Genomic DNA, 17541 nt, shown 5'->3' with positions numbered 1-17541 from the left:
TGAAACAAACTCTCTTACTAGGGAGGTGGTCTCAGAAAAAAAGGAAGGAAGTGGCTATTTGCTTAAAAATGAATTTTGTAAAAAAAAAAAAAAAAGGAAATTGATCAGAGATGTATGGGCGTAGTAAGTGCATGGAGAATTTCCTTTGTGAGGGGCCAGAAAGACCGAGTGGTTGGGAAGGGGATGGGGGACCGCAGAGGGGCTCTTCCTGTGACCTCGTCACCCTTGTCGGAGGACCCCAGCTCCAAGACCTGATGTGTGTGGTGAGGCTGCTGGGCTCCAGCTCAGGGTTTAGCAGGGATAGAAAGCCTGCAGGGAATGCAAATGTTTGTTTGACTGGTGGTTTAATTAACCATCAGTCTCCTCCCTCTCCATTTTCCCCTACCCCCCCAAGAAAACTACTTTTGTTTTTCAAAAACATTTTAGATATAGTAATTCTTTTCCTTAGAGTTTTTTCTATTTTCCTGCTAGTGCCTGCCTTCTTCTAAAATATCCATATATGTTCATTTTTTTCTAAGGGATGCCAAAACAAATGTTACATAAATTAAAACTCCCCCTAGGAATTTTATTTACCACTACTGTATCTAAGCTCCAGTGTATACTTATATACATGGACACATACATGCCTGCACACATACGCACCAAACAATATGTATATGTTTATCCCCATGGTCTTAAAATACCTGAGAATATTAGTTTAGTCAGGTTCTTCCAACACTTCTCTGGAACTATTTTGAAATATAGCTGATGCCTTGAAACTGATTAACCCAAGGATGTTCAGATCTCCAGGCTTATTCTGCAACCCCTCTACCTTTGTTACATCAAAGTGGTGTCCTTAAACTTCTAGAGTTACCCAGCCAGGTCCAGTGGGGTTTTCAGGTAAAGTGACCAATATAGGATGGACAGTGGGCAGCTTATATCCTTCAGAGCAAATTTCAAGGCTCTCCCTGTGCGTCAGGCACTCTGCTTAGGTTTCCTCACTTAACCCTCACAACAACCCCGTGAGGTCTGCATTATCAGATCTTTTTACCTGCAAGGAAATCAAGGCTTAGAAAAGTTGCGCTAGTTTGATCACAGAGATGAAATTTCACATTGAAAGGAGGTTTACCCCTTCTTGACTAAGCTTTTACTCAAGAGAGCCTAGGACTCATAAGGTACCAATAAAGCAAAAACAATGCATGATACCAAATGCTGCCTAGGTCAATGAGAAAGATCGAGAAGGCTGTTTACGCCAAAAGGGGAGTCAGGGTTTCAGGTTTGTGTCGTGGATGCTGGATATACTGCACGCTGATGTTGGCGGGGGAAGGATGTGTATGATTTCTCCCAGTGATCTGCAGGTTTCTACGGAAACTGTGTCTTGCTACATCTGGTGAGGGAAGGCAAGATATCTGGTGAGGGGTGTCTTACTGCTTCAAACAGCAGTGAAACAGACAGCAAGCTGTCCTGTTGCCTCAGGCAGTCATTTAGAACCCAATGAGGTGCTCTTTGTCTCTGAACCCAATTAAGTGAAGTCTGGACTTTTCCAGAGTATTGCAAAGTACTCAGGGACTGGGCTACTGAGCACCAATAACTCTTCCTAAAATTAAAAATATATATCCTTAAAAACCAATCATACACTTACATGTCAAACATAAAATCTGCACTTAGATTCAGATCCTGCATTATAATCTAGGTGTATCATCTTGCTTTATATTTAAGGCTCAAGAACTTCAACTTTAAATTAGGAGACAAATGTAAGCAAAGAAAGCAATTCTCGTAACTTTGGAAGGGCTTAAGTACCCAGAAAGAATTGTCGTAGAGACCCCTAGCCATAGAGAGATGAACTAACATTCCTAGATTCAGAATACAAACTCACTACTTTGTGTGAGACTTTTCCCATCACCTTACTGTGAACCATGACTAGTCCTTCTGCCAGAAGAGTTATCTGGAGAGCTGATGGTCTCTCTGCTACCAAAAGTAGCTTGTGGGAAAGACTAGAAGAAATAGGTTGTAGAAACACTAAATCAAAGGTGTGGGCCATTGGGTGTTTCTTACCTGTTCCCTGGTAGCTCAGATGATAAAGAATCCGCCGGCAATGCAGGAGATCTGGGTTCGATCCCTGGGTTGGGAAGATCCCCTGGAGGAGGGCATGACAACCCGCTTCAGTATTCTTGCCTGGGGAATCCCCATGGACAGAGGAACCTGGCGGGCTACAGTCCATGGGGTCACAAAGAGTTGGACATGACTAAGTGATTAAGTATGGCCTGCACAGCACCTGTTTGTTGCATTATATTGTTACAAGATTTTAGTTACTTTATGTTGTCTTTATTTTGTTAGTCTGTTTTTACTCCCATAGAATGAATGTATTCAGTTGACCTGCAAGGTAGCTGAAGGCACTTTATGTCTGAATATTCTATTTGAGGTTGAAGCAGGAGAAAGAGTTTGAGTAGAATTGATTGTTGAAGGGCCTTTTGGAATTCCCACTTTCCTCAAACAGAACATCCTTCTTCCTCAGCTGCCATTAACCTTTATTTAGAACAGAGTAAATCACTGAACTTAAAATTTATGTTATGCACTAAAGTCTGCTGGTAAACAACTTGTCTTTTCACCAAATACCATTATTCAAAGTGTGAATGCAGTGCCCTGGAACAATTTCGCATTCTTATTGATGGCCTTTCACTGACCCAGAGTCATCTGTGGGTTTTATTGTGTAACATGCTGTGGTTACTCAGCTCCCCTCTGCCTCACCAGTCGCTGCAAACTTCCCCAGTTTTTCTGAGGATCAAATAAATGGGTTAGATTATGAGTGTTGTTGCTGCTTTTTTTCCCCTTTTGTTCTTGGGAAAGACCTGTTCTTTAGGGATTTTAAGTGTTTCACAAATTCAGCTTTTTGCATTCTCTTTTAAGTTATGGTTTAAGTTGAGTTTATGTTCTTTAAAGCTGGGTTGGAAGAAGGGAGGATGAGATGCTTGACATTGAAAATCTGGCACTCAGATCGTTGCATTCCTCCTCTTGTTGCTGAAATAAAGTGGGGAGCAGTGGTAGGGCAGGGGGTTCAGAAGAGAAGTTGGAGGAGTAGAAGCTTGAGTCCCGATAATGAGAGTTAATGGGACTGTCTGCCCACCTCACCTCCTGGCACATGTGGCAGACTCCTGCATTAGGTACCCAATGATCAGGGCATCTCCAGAAGCCCCAGCTTTGATCTGAGTAAGTGAAGTGTACATCTGGCCAAGAAGTCATTAAGAACTACGTGTCTGTTCTAATCTAAAGCTAGAGCAAAGGTAGGATCTGGCTCTAATGTATTGGCTTAGTGGTTCTAAGCCAAGCATTCCACAGCACAGCCCTGTGCATGTCAGATACTTAATTACTATCTGATTAAAACTCATTTAATGTTCTTATTACATGTGAGTAGAACACAAGGAAAGCTGCTTTGGTTAACTTTAGTTTCTCCTATTGACGAAGCATCAGCTTCATCCACCAACTCCATATATAGACCTGTAAATTTGAAATGCCCGCTGTTCCAAAGTCAGGTTTTTGTTTTAGGTTTTATATAATACTTGGATTTATACTTTGAGAAAAAATGAGAAAATCTCCTCTAAAAAATTCATGGAAAATAATGTATGACTTTATTTGGAATTGACCAAATATGAAAGCGAGCTTGTCCTGTTGTTTTCCGCTGGAATACCTTTATGATGTTTTTGTCTTGTCTGCCCATGATCACAATTTCAGTGCAAACATACTTCTGGATGATCAGTTTCAACCCAAACTAACTGATTTTGCCATGGCCCACTTCCGACCTCACCTAGAACCTCAAAGCTCTGCCATAAGCATGACCAGCAGCAGCAGTAAGCATGTGTGGTACATGCCAGAAGAATATATCAGACAAGGCAAACTTTCCATTAAAACAGACGTCTACAGCTTTGGAATTGTAAGTATCAACTACCAGTTAATGAAGGAGAAGAGTTTACCACCAAGAATGCTCTAAATTCTAAGAAATGTTTTAAAGACTTTAACTTTTAGACCTGTTGATTTCCTGTTACTCATTGTCTTATATCAAGACATTAATTTTATGTCGTCAAACAGTAAAACATAAAGTGATTAATTAGAATGAACTATATTCAGTATTGAGGTTAGCTGAAAAAAGGCTCATGTACCCAGAGCAGTATTTATAACAGCTAGGACATGGAGGCAACCTCGATGTCCATTGACAAATGAATGGATAAAGAAGTTGTGGTGCCTATGGAATGTTACTGTAATGGAACATTACTCAGCAATAAAAAAGAATATAGTTGAGTCAGTTCTAATGAGGTGGATGAACCTAGAGCCTATTATACAGAGTGAAGTAAGTCAGAAAGAGAAAAACAAATATATATTAATGCATATATGTGAAATCCAGAAAGATGGTTCTGATGAACCTATTTTTAGGGCAGCGAAGGAGACACAGACATAGAGAACAGACTTTTGGACTCAGTGGGGGAAGGAAGGATGGGATGATTTAAGAGAATAACGTTGAAACATACACATTACCATTGTAAAATAGTTGTATATGTGTATGTATGTTAGTCACTCAGTCGTGTCTGACTCTTTGTGACCCCATGGACTGTAGCCCGCCAGGCTCCTCTGTCCATAGAATTCTCCAGGCAAGAATACTGGAGTGGGTTGCCATTCCCTTCTCCAGGATGCAAAATAGCCAGTGGGAATTTGGTGTATGATTCGGGGAACACAAATCCAATGCTCTGTGACCACCTAGAGGGGTGGGCTGGGGTGGGAGGTGGGAGGGGGATTCGAGAGGGAGAGGACTTACGTGTATCTACGGCTGATTCATATTGATATATGGCAGAAACCAACACGGTATTATAAAGTAATTATCCCTCAATTAAAAATTTTTAGAAAGAGCCACAACTCATTTCGAGTGTGGCTCAGATGGTAAAGCATCTGCCTACAATGAGGGAGACCCAGGTTTCAATCCCTGAGTCAGGAAGATCTCCTGGAGAAGGAAATGGCAACCCACTGCAGTATTTTTGCCTGGAAAACCCCATGGACGGAGGAGCCTGTAGGCTACAGTCCATGGGGTTGCAAAGAGTCGGACACGACTGAGCGACTTCGCTTTCACTTTTAAAAATATTTATAATATTTAATAATATTTATAATAACATAATAATTATTGTGCATATTATTAATATTATGTAGCTGACTTTCTGTATCTTCCCTGTAGGTAATAATGGAAGTTCTGACAGGTTGTAAAGTGGTGCTAGCTGAGCCAAAGCATATCCAGCTGGTAAAGAGTTGCCTCCGCCTCTGCCCCTGCCTCTCGGTCACTCTTTGATCGGTTCTGAGTTCTAAACGATGAGCTTGTCCTCTTTTCTTCCTAGCGGGATCTTCTTGTCGAGTTGATGGAGAGAAGAGGCCTCGACTCATGTATCTCCTTTCTGGATAAGAAAGTGCCTCCCTGCCCACGGAATGTTTCCGCCAAGCTGTTCTCCTTGGCAGGTCTCTGTGCTGCAACACGGGCAAAATCAAGACCATCGATGGACGAAGTGCGTACACACGTGGTTTTGTTAGAAAAGTCTGTGGAGCCCTGGAAAATCTAAACTGGATAAACTGTGTATCTAAGTGAATATCAGCGTGACAAATGCAGCCCCCAACAGAGTCTTCTCACCTAATAGATAGCTTTTCTAAATCAGAAAGTTTGGTACTCTGAAAAGGGCATCATTGGATAGTACCAGGGCAACCACCAAAAAAAAACCTGATGAAAAGACATAAATGAGTAATTTGGAGAGAAGATTTTATTCACCATTCATTAAGAGATCTGGTCCAATAAAATGGGAATTCCCTGGTGGTTCAATGGTTAGGACTTAGGCACATTCACTGCCAGGGTCTAGGTTCAGTCCCTGGTTGGGGAGCTAAGATCCTACATGCCACATGGTGTGGCCAAAATTTTTTTTTTTTAATGCAGCATGTATTTCTCTTGTTGAATTTTTGTCTTCCCATCAATTTAATCATCTAGATATTTGTTTATAATAAACAAATATTTATTTAATACCTGCTTTCATGTGCCAGACTTTGGACTAGGTGCTGGTGTTGCAGCAGTGATCAGGATACTGAATCGCTGCTCTCAGATCACAGTTCAAATGGACAGTCAGACTGATAAACGTGAAATTTCGATGCAAGAAGATAAGCATCATAATATATGAGAACACAGGCCAGTATGGGAGCATAGAGGCAGAATATTTGCCAGCAAGGAAGTTTCTTGATGGAGGTGATAACTGAGTTATAATCTGAAGAATAGATTGGATTTAGGTGGCCTTAGGATGGAGGGATATTCCAGGCAGAGAGACTCTATGCCTGCAAAGGCTCAGAGGTGCAGTGGATTCCATGGCACCAAGACTGCAGATAATCTTGCATCCAGGGAAATGCTGCACTGTTTTAAAATAATAGGAGGTTCCAGGTGATCGAGGGACATGAATTCCATTCTAGGAATTTGGATTCCATCCTGAATCTGTTGTCGAGCCACGGAAAAGTTTTAAACAAGGAGTTGACATAATCAGAATATAAAGACCATTGGCCTGGGAATCAGGAGAGCTGTGTTCTAGACCTGATACCACCAGTAAGAGCTGTGTAACTAGCAGTTTTGAGCTCTGACTACGTAGTGGAGAGAACATGAAATTGGGAGCCAGGAAACGTGGGGTTAAGCTACAGGTCTGCTCCTTACTGGCTTGTGACAGTGATTCCCTTTTCTGAAAGGCACTCAGCCTTATCATCTATAAAGTGAGGATAATAATGTTTGTGCAGATTAAATGAGATGGTGTGTGTGAAAACACTTTGTAAATTATAAAGCTCTTCATATGTATTTTTTAAATTACATGTATGTGTGAAGTGATGTGATTTTATATCAGGTTAATGGTTCTCAATTTAGCTGCACATCCAAATCAACTGGGAAGTTTTTAAAATACAGATTCCTGGGCTCCCATCTCCATATTTTTTGAATGAGCATCTTTAGGTCGGTCTAAGGAATCTTTAAGAGAGATTTTCAAGGTATTTTAAGAGAGCTTCCCTAGGTAGTTCTAGTATTTGAGAACTATGGATTGGGTTCACTGTTCCCTGACCCCTTCCAATCTTTCACATATTAAGGCTGAAGTGAAAAATAATCAGAGATTTGTCCAAGGTCACAAAGTAGTTAGTGGCGAATCTGGGCCTAAAGTCAGTTCTTTTGTTTTTTAAAAAAATCTTATTTACTTAACTCGTTTATCATTGTTGGCTGCGCTGGGTCTTCATTTCTGCCCTTGGGCTTTCTCTAGTTTCAGCGAGCAGGGGCTCCTCTCTAGTTGCGATGCTTAGCTTTCTCATTGTGGTGGCCTCTCGTTGCAGAGCACGGGCTCTAGAGTGTGCAGGCTTCAGTAGTTGTGGTACCCAGGCTTAGTTGCCCTGCAGCATGTTACATCTTCCTGGACGAGGGATCAAACCCGTTTCCCCCTCATTGGCTGGCAGACTCCTAACCACTGGACCAGCAAGACACTCCAGATCTCTTGATGTTGAATTCAGTTCAGTGGCTTTTCTACTTTGCTTCAAGTCATTTAATGTAGTTATTAACATGAAGAATTTTAGCTAATCTTTAATTCCTTCTCACTTCAAATTCTATAAAGACAAAGTGTTAGTTGCTAAGTTGTATCCGACTCTTTGCAGTCCATGGGATTCTCCAGCCAAGAATACTGAAGTGAGTTGCCATGCCGTCCTCCAGGGGATCTTCCCAACTTAGGGATGAAATCCAGGCTTCCCACATTAATTAAACTTATTTCATGAAAAAAGAGAATGTTCCTTAATAGGCAGACAGAAAAAAAGGTTAAAGGAGAGGTTATTCAGACTTCATTCAGTGTGTGTTTGTTTCTTGGTTATTCAGGTCCTAAATATTCTTGAAAGTACTCAAGCCAGCTTGTATTTTGTGGAAGACCCTCCCACATCCCTCAAGTCCTTCAGAAGTCCTTCTCCTCTGTTCTTTGATAATGTGCCGAGCATCCCAGTGGAAGATGATGAAAACCAGAATAATCCATCGCCACCTCATGGTCAAAGTTTGAGAAAAGACAGAATGACTCAGAAGACTCCCTTTGAATGCAGCCAGTCTGAGGTCACATTCCTGGGCTTTGACAAAAAGATGGGGGGTGGGGGGAATGAGGACACTCCCAACGGGTCTGGGCCTCCTTGGGAGGAAAGCTGGTCTCCAAAGTGTGCAGCTCCATCCCCGGACTTGACGGCCCCCGGTGTGCATACGGACCCTTCTGCAGAAGCTCCAGGCCATTCCTATAGGAGCAGGCCAGTGGAGACCAGCTGTTCCTCCGTATTTTCCTGGAATGAATGCGAACAGTACAGAAAGGCATCAGTTTCTGCTGAGGATAAAGAAGAAAGCAAGAATTGCTGAGGCATTGAGTAAGGTCTCATCTGGGGAAGCCACTGTCTTCATCCGTAGTGCTGCAGGATAAGGGATGATACATGTGGCTGATGCCCATCAACAGTGTGACCGATCCCATTCCATTCCTTCCCTTCCAACTTGTAGAACAGAGTGGCTTAAAAGTTTGTTTTAGTAGGATCATTGCCTCATGAGCCAACCTGGGCTAAATTAAAACCATTCAGAATTACTTAAGACCGTGGACTCCGACTTCAGACAAACAGAGTGGTCAAAACCTGCTAGAAAGGAACTGGATTACAGTGTCTTCTCTGTCAACATCCATGTGGGTCCTCAGCGCCTCCGATCTGCCTCCAAGTATGTTCAGCTCAGTTGGATTCCATTGCTTTGGTTTAGCCTGCTTGCAGAGGTTGCAGGAAATGTCTAATTGCAAATGTTAATAGAAATCTTTTTAAAGAATTGCCTTTTTGCTTATTTCGATTGACTCTTAGTATGTTTCTTTCATCCCTGTCAAGTCTGCATATGTGACGATGAACCAGTTTCGCCCTTGGTCATTACATGCCCAAGATCTGTATTTCTGTATTTAAACTCTTAGTTTATTCATTTCAATGTATGACAAAAACCACTGCAATGTTGTAAAGTAATTAGCCTCCAACTAATAAAAATAAATGAAAAAAATTAAAAAATTAAAAAAAAAAACATTTTGGAGCTATCCAGAGAAATTTGAGTATGGACTAGGTATTAGAAAAGTGAAAATTTAATCATATTGAAAGGTAAATAAAATGTTACTAGTGGTTAAAAAAAAGTTTATTTCATATAATATAGTTGTTGACTAGTATTATAATTTTTTACTACTTAGAGACTATTATATCCTGAGTAGACTATGACATTGTAATCAAATAATTCTTGTTCCGAAGAAACTGGCTGGTCATAAAGGCCTCAGTTAGCTTTTTGTCTGATTCCAACTCTATGCCTTTACTCCTAGTGTTTACTAGATCTCTCCCTTTTGAACTTCTAGCCAATCTTTCAGTTCCCACCATAATTGCCTCCTCCAGGAAGCTTTCCTAATCTTTCCAGCCAATATTGCTTACTTTATCAGCATTTCCATAGCAATTTCTCTTTTTTTTCCCCCATTTTAAAAGATTTTTTATTGAAGTATTGTTGATTTACAATGCTAGCTTCTGGTATACAGCAAAATGATTCAGTTATATGTATCTATACACATATTCTTTTTCATATTCTTTCCCATTATGGTTTCCTGCAAGATATTGAATATGGTTCCCTGTGCCATATAGTAGGTGTGTGTCTGCTAAGTTGCTTCAGTCATGTCTGACTGTTTGTGACCCTATGGACCGTACCCCGCCAGGCTCCTCTGTCCATGGGATTCTCCAGGCAAGAATACTGGAGTGGGTTGCCATGCCCTCCGCCAGGGCTATATAGTAGGACCTTGTTGTTTATGTTTTATATATCATGGTTTATATCTACTAATCCTAAACTCCTAAACCTCCTTTCCTCTTTAATAATGATAAGTTTGTTTTCTGTGTCCTGAGTATGTTTATATCTTGTAAGTTTATTTGTATCATCTGTAGCAATTTCTTTGCCTTTCTGTTTTATACCTGTCACTTTCTGAATCATGTCAAAGTTACCTATATTATCTTCTCTCTCTTACTAGATAATAAACTCCCTGTATTAGTTTCCTACTGTCATCACAACAGTAGGTTACTGGGTTAAAACAACATTAATTGTTGCACAGCTCTGGAGGTCAGAAGTCCTTGGCATTCCTTCTGGAGGATCTAGGGGAGAGTTCATTCCTTTGCCTCTTCTAGCTTCAAAATGCAATTTGCATTCTTTGGTTCATGCCTTCTTCCTCCATCCTCAAAGCCAGTACTGTCACATCTGTAAGTCTAGATCTCTCTGTTTCTCTGAGCTCTTCTTCTTCACCTCTTTCTCTTACTTTGGCCCTCCAAAAGATCCTTGTGATTGCATTGGGCCCACTCAGCTAATCCAGGAAAATCTCTGTATCTTAAGATCCTTTGTTTAATCACACCTGCAGGGTCCCATTTCTCCTATAAAGTTGTGTATTCAGGATTAGGACACGGACATCTTTGGGACCATTACTGTGTTTATCACACTCCCTGACTGTGTAGGGTCCATCTCTTCTGGGCCTAGCATGTTATCCTATACAGAGCAGGTGTTTCCTTATAAGTTAAATTGAGTGACATTATCTCTCTGAACCCACATAATCAAAAATTCAGCTATAGTAGACATTCCTGAATAAATTAACCAAGTAGGGATAATGACTGTCTTTATGATGATGGACAGAAACACTCATGAAAACCACTTCCAGAGGATTTACAGAATCTCCCTCTCCAGGATATTTACTATATAAGGGCAGAGCTCTAGTTTTCTCTGTATCAAGAGAATAGGCCCGTGGTTTTTTTTTGTTTTTTTTTTTTTTCGGTGAATCAGTACAGTTGGGTTAATGATTGTCAGATTGGAGTCCAGATTCAAGAGCAATTATTCAAAGAAGGAAGTCATCAGAGATCAGGGTCAAATTAACAGACCAAGGTCCAAAACATGGAGCTATGGTTCTGGGAAAAAGGATCTTAGGGCAGGAAGTGAGGGTCAAAACACAATAAGCTGTAGCCTCATTGACAAGTCAAATAAAAGCCCCAGGCAAGCAGTTGGGAGAGGCCATCTCTGTGTCAGGCTGGTCTGACACATCCTGACTGCCCATTGCTGACACATCCTGACTTCCCCATCTGAGCATGAAGTATGTGTTCATGGTGCCCCTATGCTGAGACTATCGGGGAAGGGGTTGCACTAGACTTCACTGATCTTACTTCTTGTGATGACCTGGCCTAGTTTGAAAACTCTTTTGATTATACCCAACTCTTGATTCCTTGTTAATCACAGGAAGCAGTGAAAGTCTTCGACATTTGGCTTTATAAATAGCTAGCCATTCTGAGGTCGATTTAGCTTGTCTCATGTAGGCTGAATGTATTTTGGCTGAATCGGGCAAATAAGCTTGGAATCGCATGAAGTTGCCACTGATAATTCAAACGAGGTAATCAAGATAATAAAGAACTGACTCTTTGTTAAACTGCTCTTCACTTTGAATCTGAATCCCCCAGTACCTTCAAAGAGAAATCATTAGGAAGTTCTGATTGACGCCAGGCCCACATCATTATTCAGCACATGTGTAATCTGTTGTTATGATGCTGATTGGAACTTGCTTAATTGACTTAAAGCAGCGTCTATCAAACTTTAGTGTGCAACAAAATGACATGGATGGCTTATTAAAAAACACAGATTGCTAGCTCCCAATCTATTGCATAACAGTTGGCTTAGCATTGAGTAGAAGGTCTAGAAATACTATTCATCAATAATGTTTTTACTAGATCCCCTTGCTTGGGTGTGACTCTTTTGGACATCTTAAAAACCAAGTCAGATTAACTGGCAAAAACCTCCTTAACAATATGGTAAGCAGATACTACTGTGGTTAGAAATAACTTTCTATTGAGTGACCCAGTCCTCCTTACTAGATTTGCCTTCTAATGGGTTTGTTAATAGGTGTTAACTGATAGGAATTAAATCTCCCATCCTGCTATAGGCAATAAGAGGATACTTTAGTGGCCTCAGGATGTAAAGACTAAGACACATGAAGAAACCAAGAATGAATCCCTAAGTGTTTCCTATGATCAGTAAAGATAGATTAGCAAAGAATCTCACTCACCTTCATCTTTGTAATGTACCATGGGCTATCCTTCAGGTCGATCTTATTTACTTGAGAGATTTTTGTCCCATTTTATAGTCTCCAAAACATGAAGGCGTTTTGTTGTTTTTGAAGTTAACGATGGGATTTCTGGCATCGTCAATTTCATTGGCTTCTGGAGAATTGCTGTAATGATCTGTGACCCACTGTGTCATTGTGGAGTTTCATGGGGTGGTAGAACAGCTTGTGTAAAACAGCTTTTATGACCTGAGATAGAGTGAGTCTAGGAAGTGAGAGTTACATGAGAAGCATTTATGAAGCATCTGCCAGAATCAAGGTACTGTGTTAACTACTGGAGTATCAGGTAAGGAGCAAACATTTTATTAAGGATGAAAAGGCATCTGCCCAAGTTAACGGTTCTATTACAACATCTGTTATTTGAACCACAAACTTTTGGAACCAAAAGTAAGGGCTAAAAGAGTAAGGAGGAGGCAGAGATTACTAGTACTGATGCCATCTTCAGCAGGCTTCCAGTGAGAAATCTGAAGCATCTACACATGCCTCACCACACCCTCACCCCACACTGGAACTGCCTGTTGACTTCTCTCTCCTCCATTAAACCAAAACTTCCCTGGGGGTAGAGGCTATATCCTGCTCTTTTTGGTATCCTTAATGGCTAGCATGGTACCTGACACATAATATGACCCACCAAATGAATGACTGAATCGAATAATCCTTCAAACCTCTTCAGTATCGTTGATATCTAGTATCTCAACACTGTAATCTAGTTTGCACCCAAAGTCTGTCTTTCTAATATCTAGACTGTCATCAATGATTGGTTTAAATAGTTCCACTTCATCATTCTTGGTTGAAAGTCTAATTTCAAATATTAATATTTGAGGCATTGTTGAAAAGAAGAATTAAAAATTGTGTACACTGCTTATAAATTTGCCTCATGGTGGAAAACATTCCCAAATCATGTCTAGGCAATGATAAACCAACATTTTGAATTTTGACAGAGAAACTGATGTTTCTTGTATTTTGCTTCCATCTTTATGTCCCAACTTATTTAGATATATTAATGGCCCATTGGGTTGCAAGTATTTTCTTGGGAAGCACTTTTATTCTGAAGATGCCTCCCAAACCTTCATTGCTCAGCAAACTTTCACTTAAGAACCTTCTTATTGATGTCATCTGCCTTACTGCAATTTTTTATGGTCATCTCTATAAATATAATAACGTGAATATCTCCAGTTTTTTCAGTGACTCCTTAATTTTGAAAGTTTCTTGCAGACTGAAGTTAATTGGGATGGAGTGTAAGAAGGCAGTAAGGGTGTACTTGAAGGAAGATCAGACTCAATTAATATTTGGGTGTGCAAGCTGCAGTCACACATCATCTAAACTATTGGGCTGTGTTCTGTTACTATAAGATCAAGGAAAATGAGGTTCAAAGAAGTTGATGTTCATCATAAGTAACACTAGTGATGGACTGGGGATACAAAGTGAAAATTATTTAAGCCCAGGACATATCTGCTCTGAAAAGGAATTACTTATATTAGAGAAATGCAAGTCAAAACTACAATGATATACCACCTCATACGAGTCAGAATGACTTACATCAAAAAATCCACAGACAGCAAGGGCTGGAGAGGGCGTGGAGGAAAGGGAAGCCTCCTACACTGTTCGTGGGAGTGGAAATTGGTACAGCCTTTCTAGAAGGCAGTATGTATCAGAACTTTAAATGGTTCTGTTTACCCATTGCTTTTACCCAGAAATTTGTTTAGGAATTCATCCTAATGAATAAAAACTTCAAAAGTGTGTAAACATGAGGGCAAATGGGTACTTTTTAATGTTTATGATATTAAAATACTGGAAACAGCGTACATATCCTTCAATAGAAGACAGATTAAATAAATCATAGCACAAGTCTATAATTGAGTTATACGCATCTGCCTGATTTAAAATTGTTTAGATCTATGTTTACTGCTATGGAAAATTTGCCCTTGAAATGTTAGTGAATGAAAAAGCAGACCACAGAATAGCATGTTTAATATGAGCCCATTTATAATACTAGATATTTTTAAATAATATATGTTTCATAGAGAAATCTTTGCTAAAAAGTTAGTAATGGTTTCTTTCTGGGCTGTGGTATTTGGGTGATCATTACTTTTGTTAGGCTTTTATGTATTTGAAATTTTTATAATGAGCATGTATCACTTTTATTATCAGAAAACAATAAAGCTATTTTTATTTTGGAGAAAATATTCTCTACATTTCTACCTTTGTCTGACTCTTTGCTCAGCTGTGTCCTTGATAACAACTGGCAACTGGTAATCTTGCTTTTATTCCAATGCCCTTTATTTTTTTTGTCTTCCAACCTTCATGATATGGACACTTCCATACAGATTTGTCTGGTATCCTCGGAGTAACAAGTTTTTAGAGGCAAAAGGCAGCCCAAGAAGCGAAATTCAGATGAGCAGAAATACAGAAGAATGGAGAAGAGATCACAGTACACAACCGAGAATATCTGTAATCAAATATTAGTTGATTTTGGTAAAATCTTTAAAAGTTACTTTTAACATCTATGCTTATTTCAAGAAACAGCCTACAGTTAAAGATCTTTGGGGGGGGTAAATTTTTCACCCTGAAGTATCCATATCCTAGTCTGGTGCCCCACTATCCATTTTTAGCCTACATAAAAATTTTAACCTGCTGAACTTAGGGGACTCTAATTGTAGTTACCAACTGAAAATAAATCTTGCAACCGTGCAGAGAAAGAATGACCGGACACAGAGCTCCGCTGCAGCAGGTGGACATGGAGGTTATGAAACACGTCTAATGGGATCCACAGTAATGCGTTCGTCATAAAGGGAAAAAGCAAAATATATATCCTCCAGGGTAAAATACCAATTCTAATGATTTCTCTTTGGGACAGTTGTGGACATAAGGAAGTTACAGAGTATATGAATATGATTAAAAAAAACTTCCTTAGTAAATCCAGCTATAAGATAAATGAGTGTTGACTTCTTAAGAGCATAACACAGCCACAAGTTTTGGTCTTTTATACCAAATTAATGTGTTGGTGCTATTCTTGTGTTTCCTAGAAGAGAAATGCCAGGTAACACCAATGGCGCCATCATTACAAAAATTTCAACAAAGAAAAGGAAACCAATACCTAAATACAGCGTAAAATGGAATAATTCTGAACAGCACTCTAGAGTGAGATATAAATTTCTGGTGGTCTTCTTAGTCCCATTATTTACTGATGATAATTTCATGTCCTTCTGAAAGTGTACAGGTGAATTATAATGTACTTGCAGGACCATTAAACACTGGATCTTGTGGGGTTTTTTAATGTTTATATCATATGACTTTTAAAAGGGCTGCAATGACTTCAGCCAAGGGCACATATTAATCAATGACCTTTTATTGTTTGTATTTTATATACCTGGAGAAAAGTGCGTGCTTATTTTCCAGTATGCTTACAAACCCAGATGCACATGTTTATGTTAACTCAATGCCTGCAGCTCTAAAGCTCTTGCTTGCTATGGTAGGCAGAGCAATCTCTGACATTTTCATTATGCATTTGTCTGGCAGTTTGAAGAAGGAGAAATAATTCATGTGATTATCAGTATCCTGTTAAAATGTATTTCCTTAATAAAAAATTATCACCATATTTTAGGAGGCATGGTCTGACATGTGTTTGTCTTTCTTCCCATTTCATATCCTGGCATTTTTTTGCTCTTGATTTCTATAGTCATGTGAGTGAACAAGGTGGCATCACTGCATCACAGTTAAAAGAGCTCATCCATTAGACTGAAGCCACCCTTAAACTTCTCTTCAGCCACTATTCCCAAGGCCACACGCTGGACCCTATAACCCCCCGAAGCTGCCAGGCACCAGAGAATCACAGTATGTTGTCCTTGATTTCATAGACTTTATCTGATCTCTCTATGTTGTCCTGCCTGTCTATGATCATTCTCTTCCTCTTCCAATCTAATCCATGTTTTTTCTTTGCACAGGCTGGGCCATGGGTTCATCTGTATCAGTGATTGTGCTTATGGAGAAATAGAATCTCTACTTTTTACCGACCACACTGAGCATATTACATTTAACTTAAATGATTATACATTTCCCCTTTTTTTTCTGTTTCATCTGTAAGAGTGAGAATGGCTTCCCATAGTATTACTCTCCTACTAGCTATTTCAAACAGATGGAATTTAATATTGGGAATTGGCGATCAAAGGGTTGGAAAGCCTAGAAGTGCAGAAAGAGGAAAATGTGAAGTTATCCAGAGAGTAATACTACAGGAAGCCATTTTCACTCTTACAGATGAAAGGGGAAAAAAAAGGAAAATGTATAATTAAGAGCTCATGACCACTGACCTCTGAGGCTGCTGAGAACTTGCTACTGATGCCTCTGAAATAGTGTTGCCAAGGAGAAAAGCAGTAACTTGGACATGACCCTTGGCTACTGCCACTGCCCAGTAAGAGGCAGGGAAAGAAAAAGTTTCTCCATTTCTTCCACATCCCATAATGAGACGTTAGCCACCAAGGGCATCTAGGATGTACAGTTTTGTCTGAATTATCGTGGAAAGCACAGAAGGACAAGCATGGAGCTGAAAGCCAACAGATAAACCCTATTCTTCAGTCATTCAGCATTTATCCTCCCCTTCGTACCCTATATTTAACTTTGCAGTGACAATGACAGTATCATACAAATAACACTTAAATAATTCAAGATGCTGTCGTTCTCCCCAAAGAGGAGACCCAAGGTCTCATCAGTCATCATTTCTGTCTCTAGATGATCTTAATTTTTCTTCCACCTGGATTTTCTAACTCTACAGGCAATCATCCCCAACATTTCTTATACAGGAGAAAAGAGGGAAAATAAAAATTGGTAAATGATACACAAATAAATACACAACCAAGGACATATGCTTGGCTGCTATGGTTTTTGTTTCTATGATTTGTCACAAGTCTGCAATTTGCGTGTATAATATGCTCTTTTTAGAAGTCTCCTTCCATGGCCCCTCTGCCCTCAGCCAGCACCCCGGTGATCTGGGTTTCCTTCCTGGAGGGTGTGCACCAAGGCTTCACTCCTGAACGATGTCCGTCTTCAGCAGCCCTGCCTTTATTAGTGTGATGACTGCGCATTTACCTTTACTCCTGGGCATGGAGCTGTTAGCACACGCAGTTCCCTGGATTCCCAACTCAGACCTCCCTGCCCTCGCTGCACTCACCGATTTGATTTCCCCTTGATAACTGCAATCAATACCCAGAAACAGTATAATAATCTACTTCTTTCTTCTTGGTTCAGTGGCAGAAAGAGCCCCCAAAGCCAGTCCCTCAAATGCCCACTCAGTAAAACAGTGGTTGTGTCCACATGGGATCATTTCTCACTTGAGATCTAGGACCTTTAAATTAGCAGAGCTCAGAGTCTTGGAAGA

At 40.0% G+C, this 17541-nt stretch overlaps 1 protein-coding gene across 1 annotated transcript in view; it reads left to right on the top strand.

Moving 5' to 3' along the window:
- Positions 1-14356, top strand: part of IRAK3 (interleukin 1 receptor associated kinase 3) — a 58078-nt gene extending 43722 nt beyond the window's left edge. The window contains exons 9-12 of the mRNA XM_070454648.1: positions 3709-3907; positions 5195-5257; positions 5352-5516; positions 7877-14356. Of these exons, the coding sequence (XP_070310749.1) occupies positions 3709-3907; positions 5195-5257; positions 5352-5516; positions 7877-8392 (943 nt within the window). The 3' untranslated portion in view covers positions 8393-14356. The remainder of the gene's footprint in view (positions 1-3708; positions 3908-5194; positions 5258-5351; positions 5517-7876) is intronic.
- Positions 14357-17541: the final 3185 nt, after the last annotated feature.

Source organism: Odocoileus virginianus, chromosome 24, assembly GCF_023699985.2.
Source record: "Odocoileus virginianus isolate 20LAN1187 ecotype Illinois chromosome 24, Ovbor_1.2, whole genome shotgun sequence".
Taxonomy (NCBI): Eukaryota; Metazoa; Chordata; class Mammalia; order Artiodactyla; family Cervidae; genus Odocoileus; species Odocoileus virginianus.
Note: the sequence above shows the minus strand (reverse complement) of the source record. Positions and strands in the feature narration are given on the sequence as shown.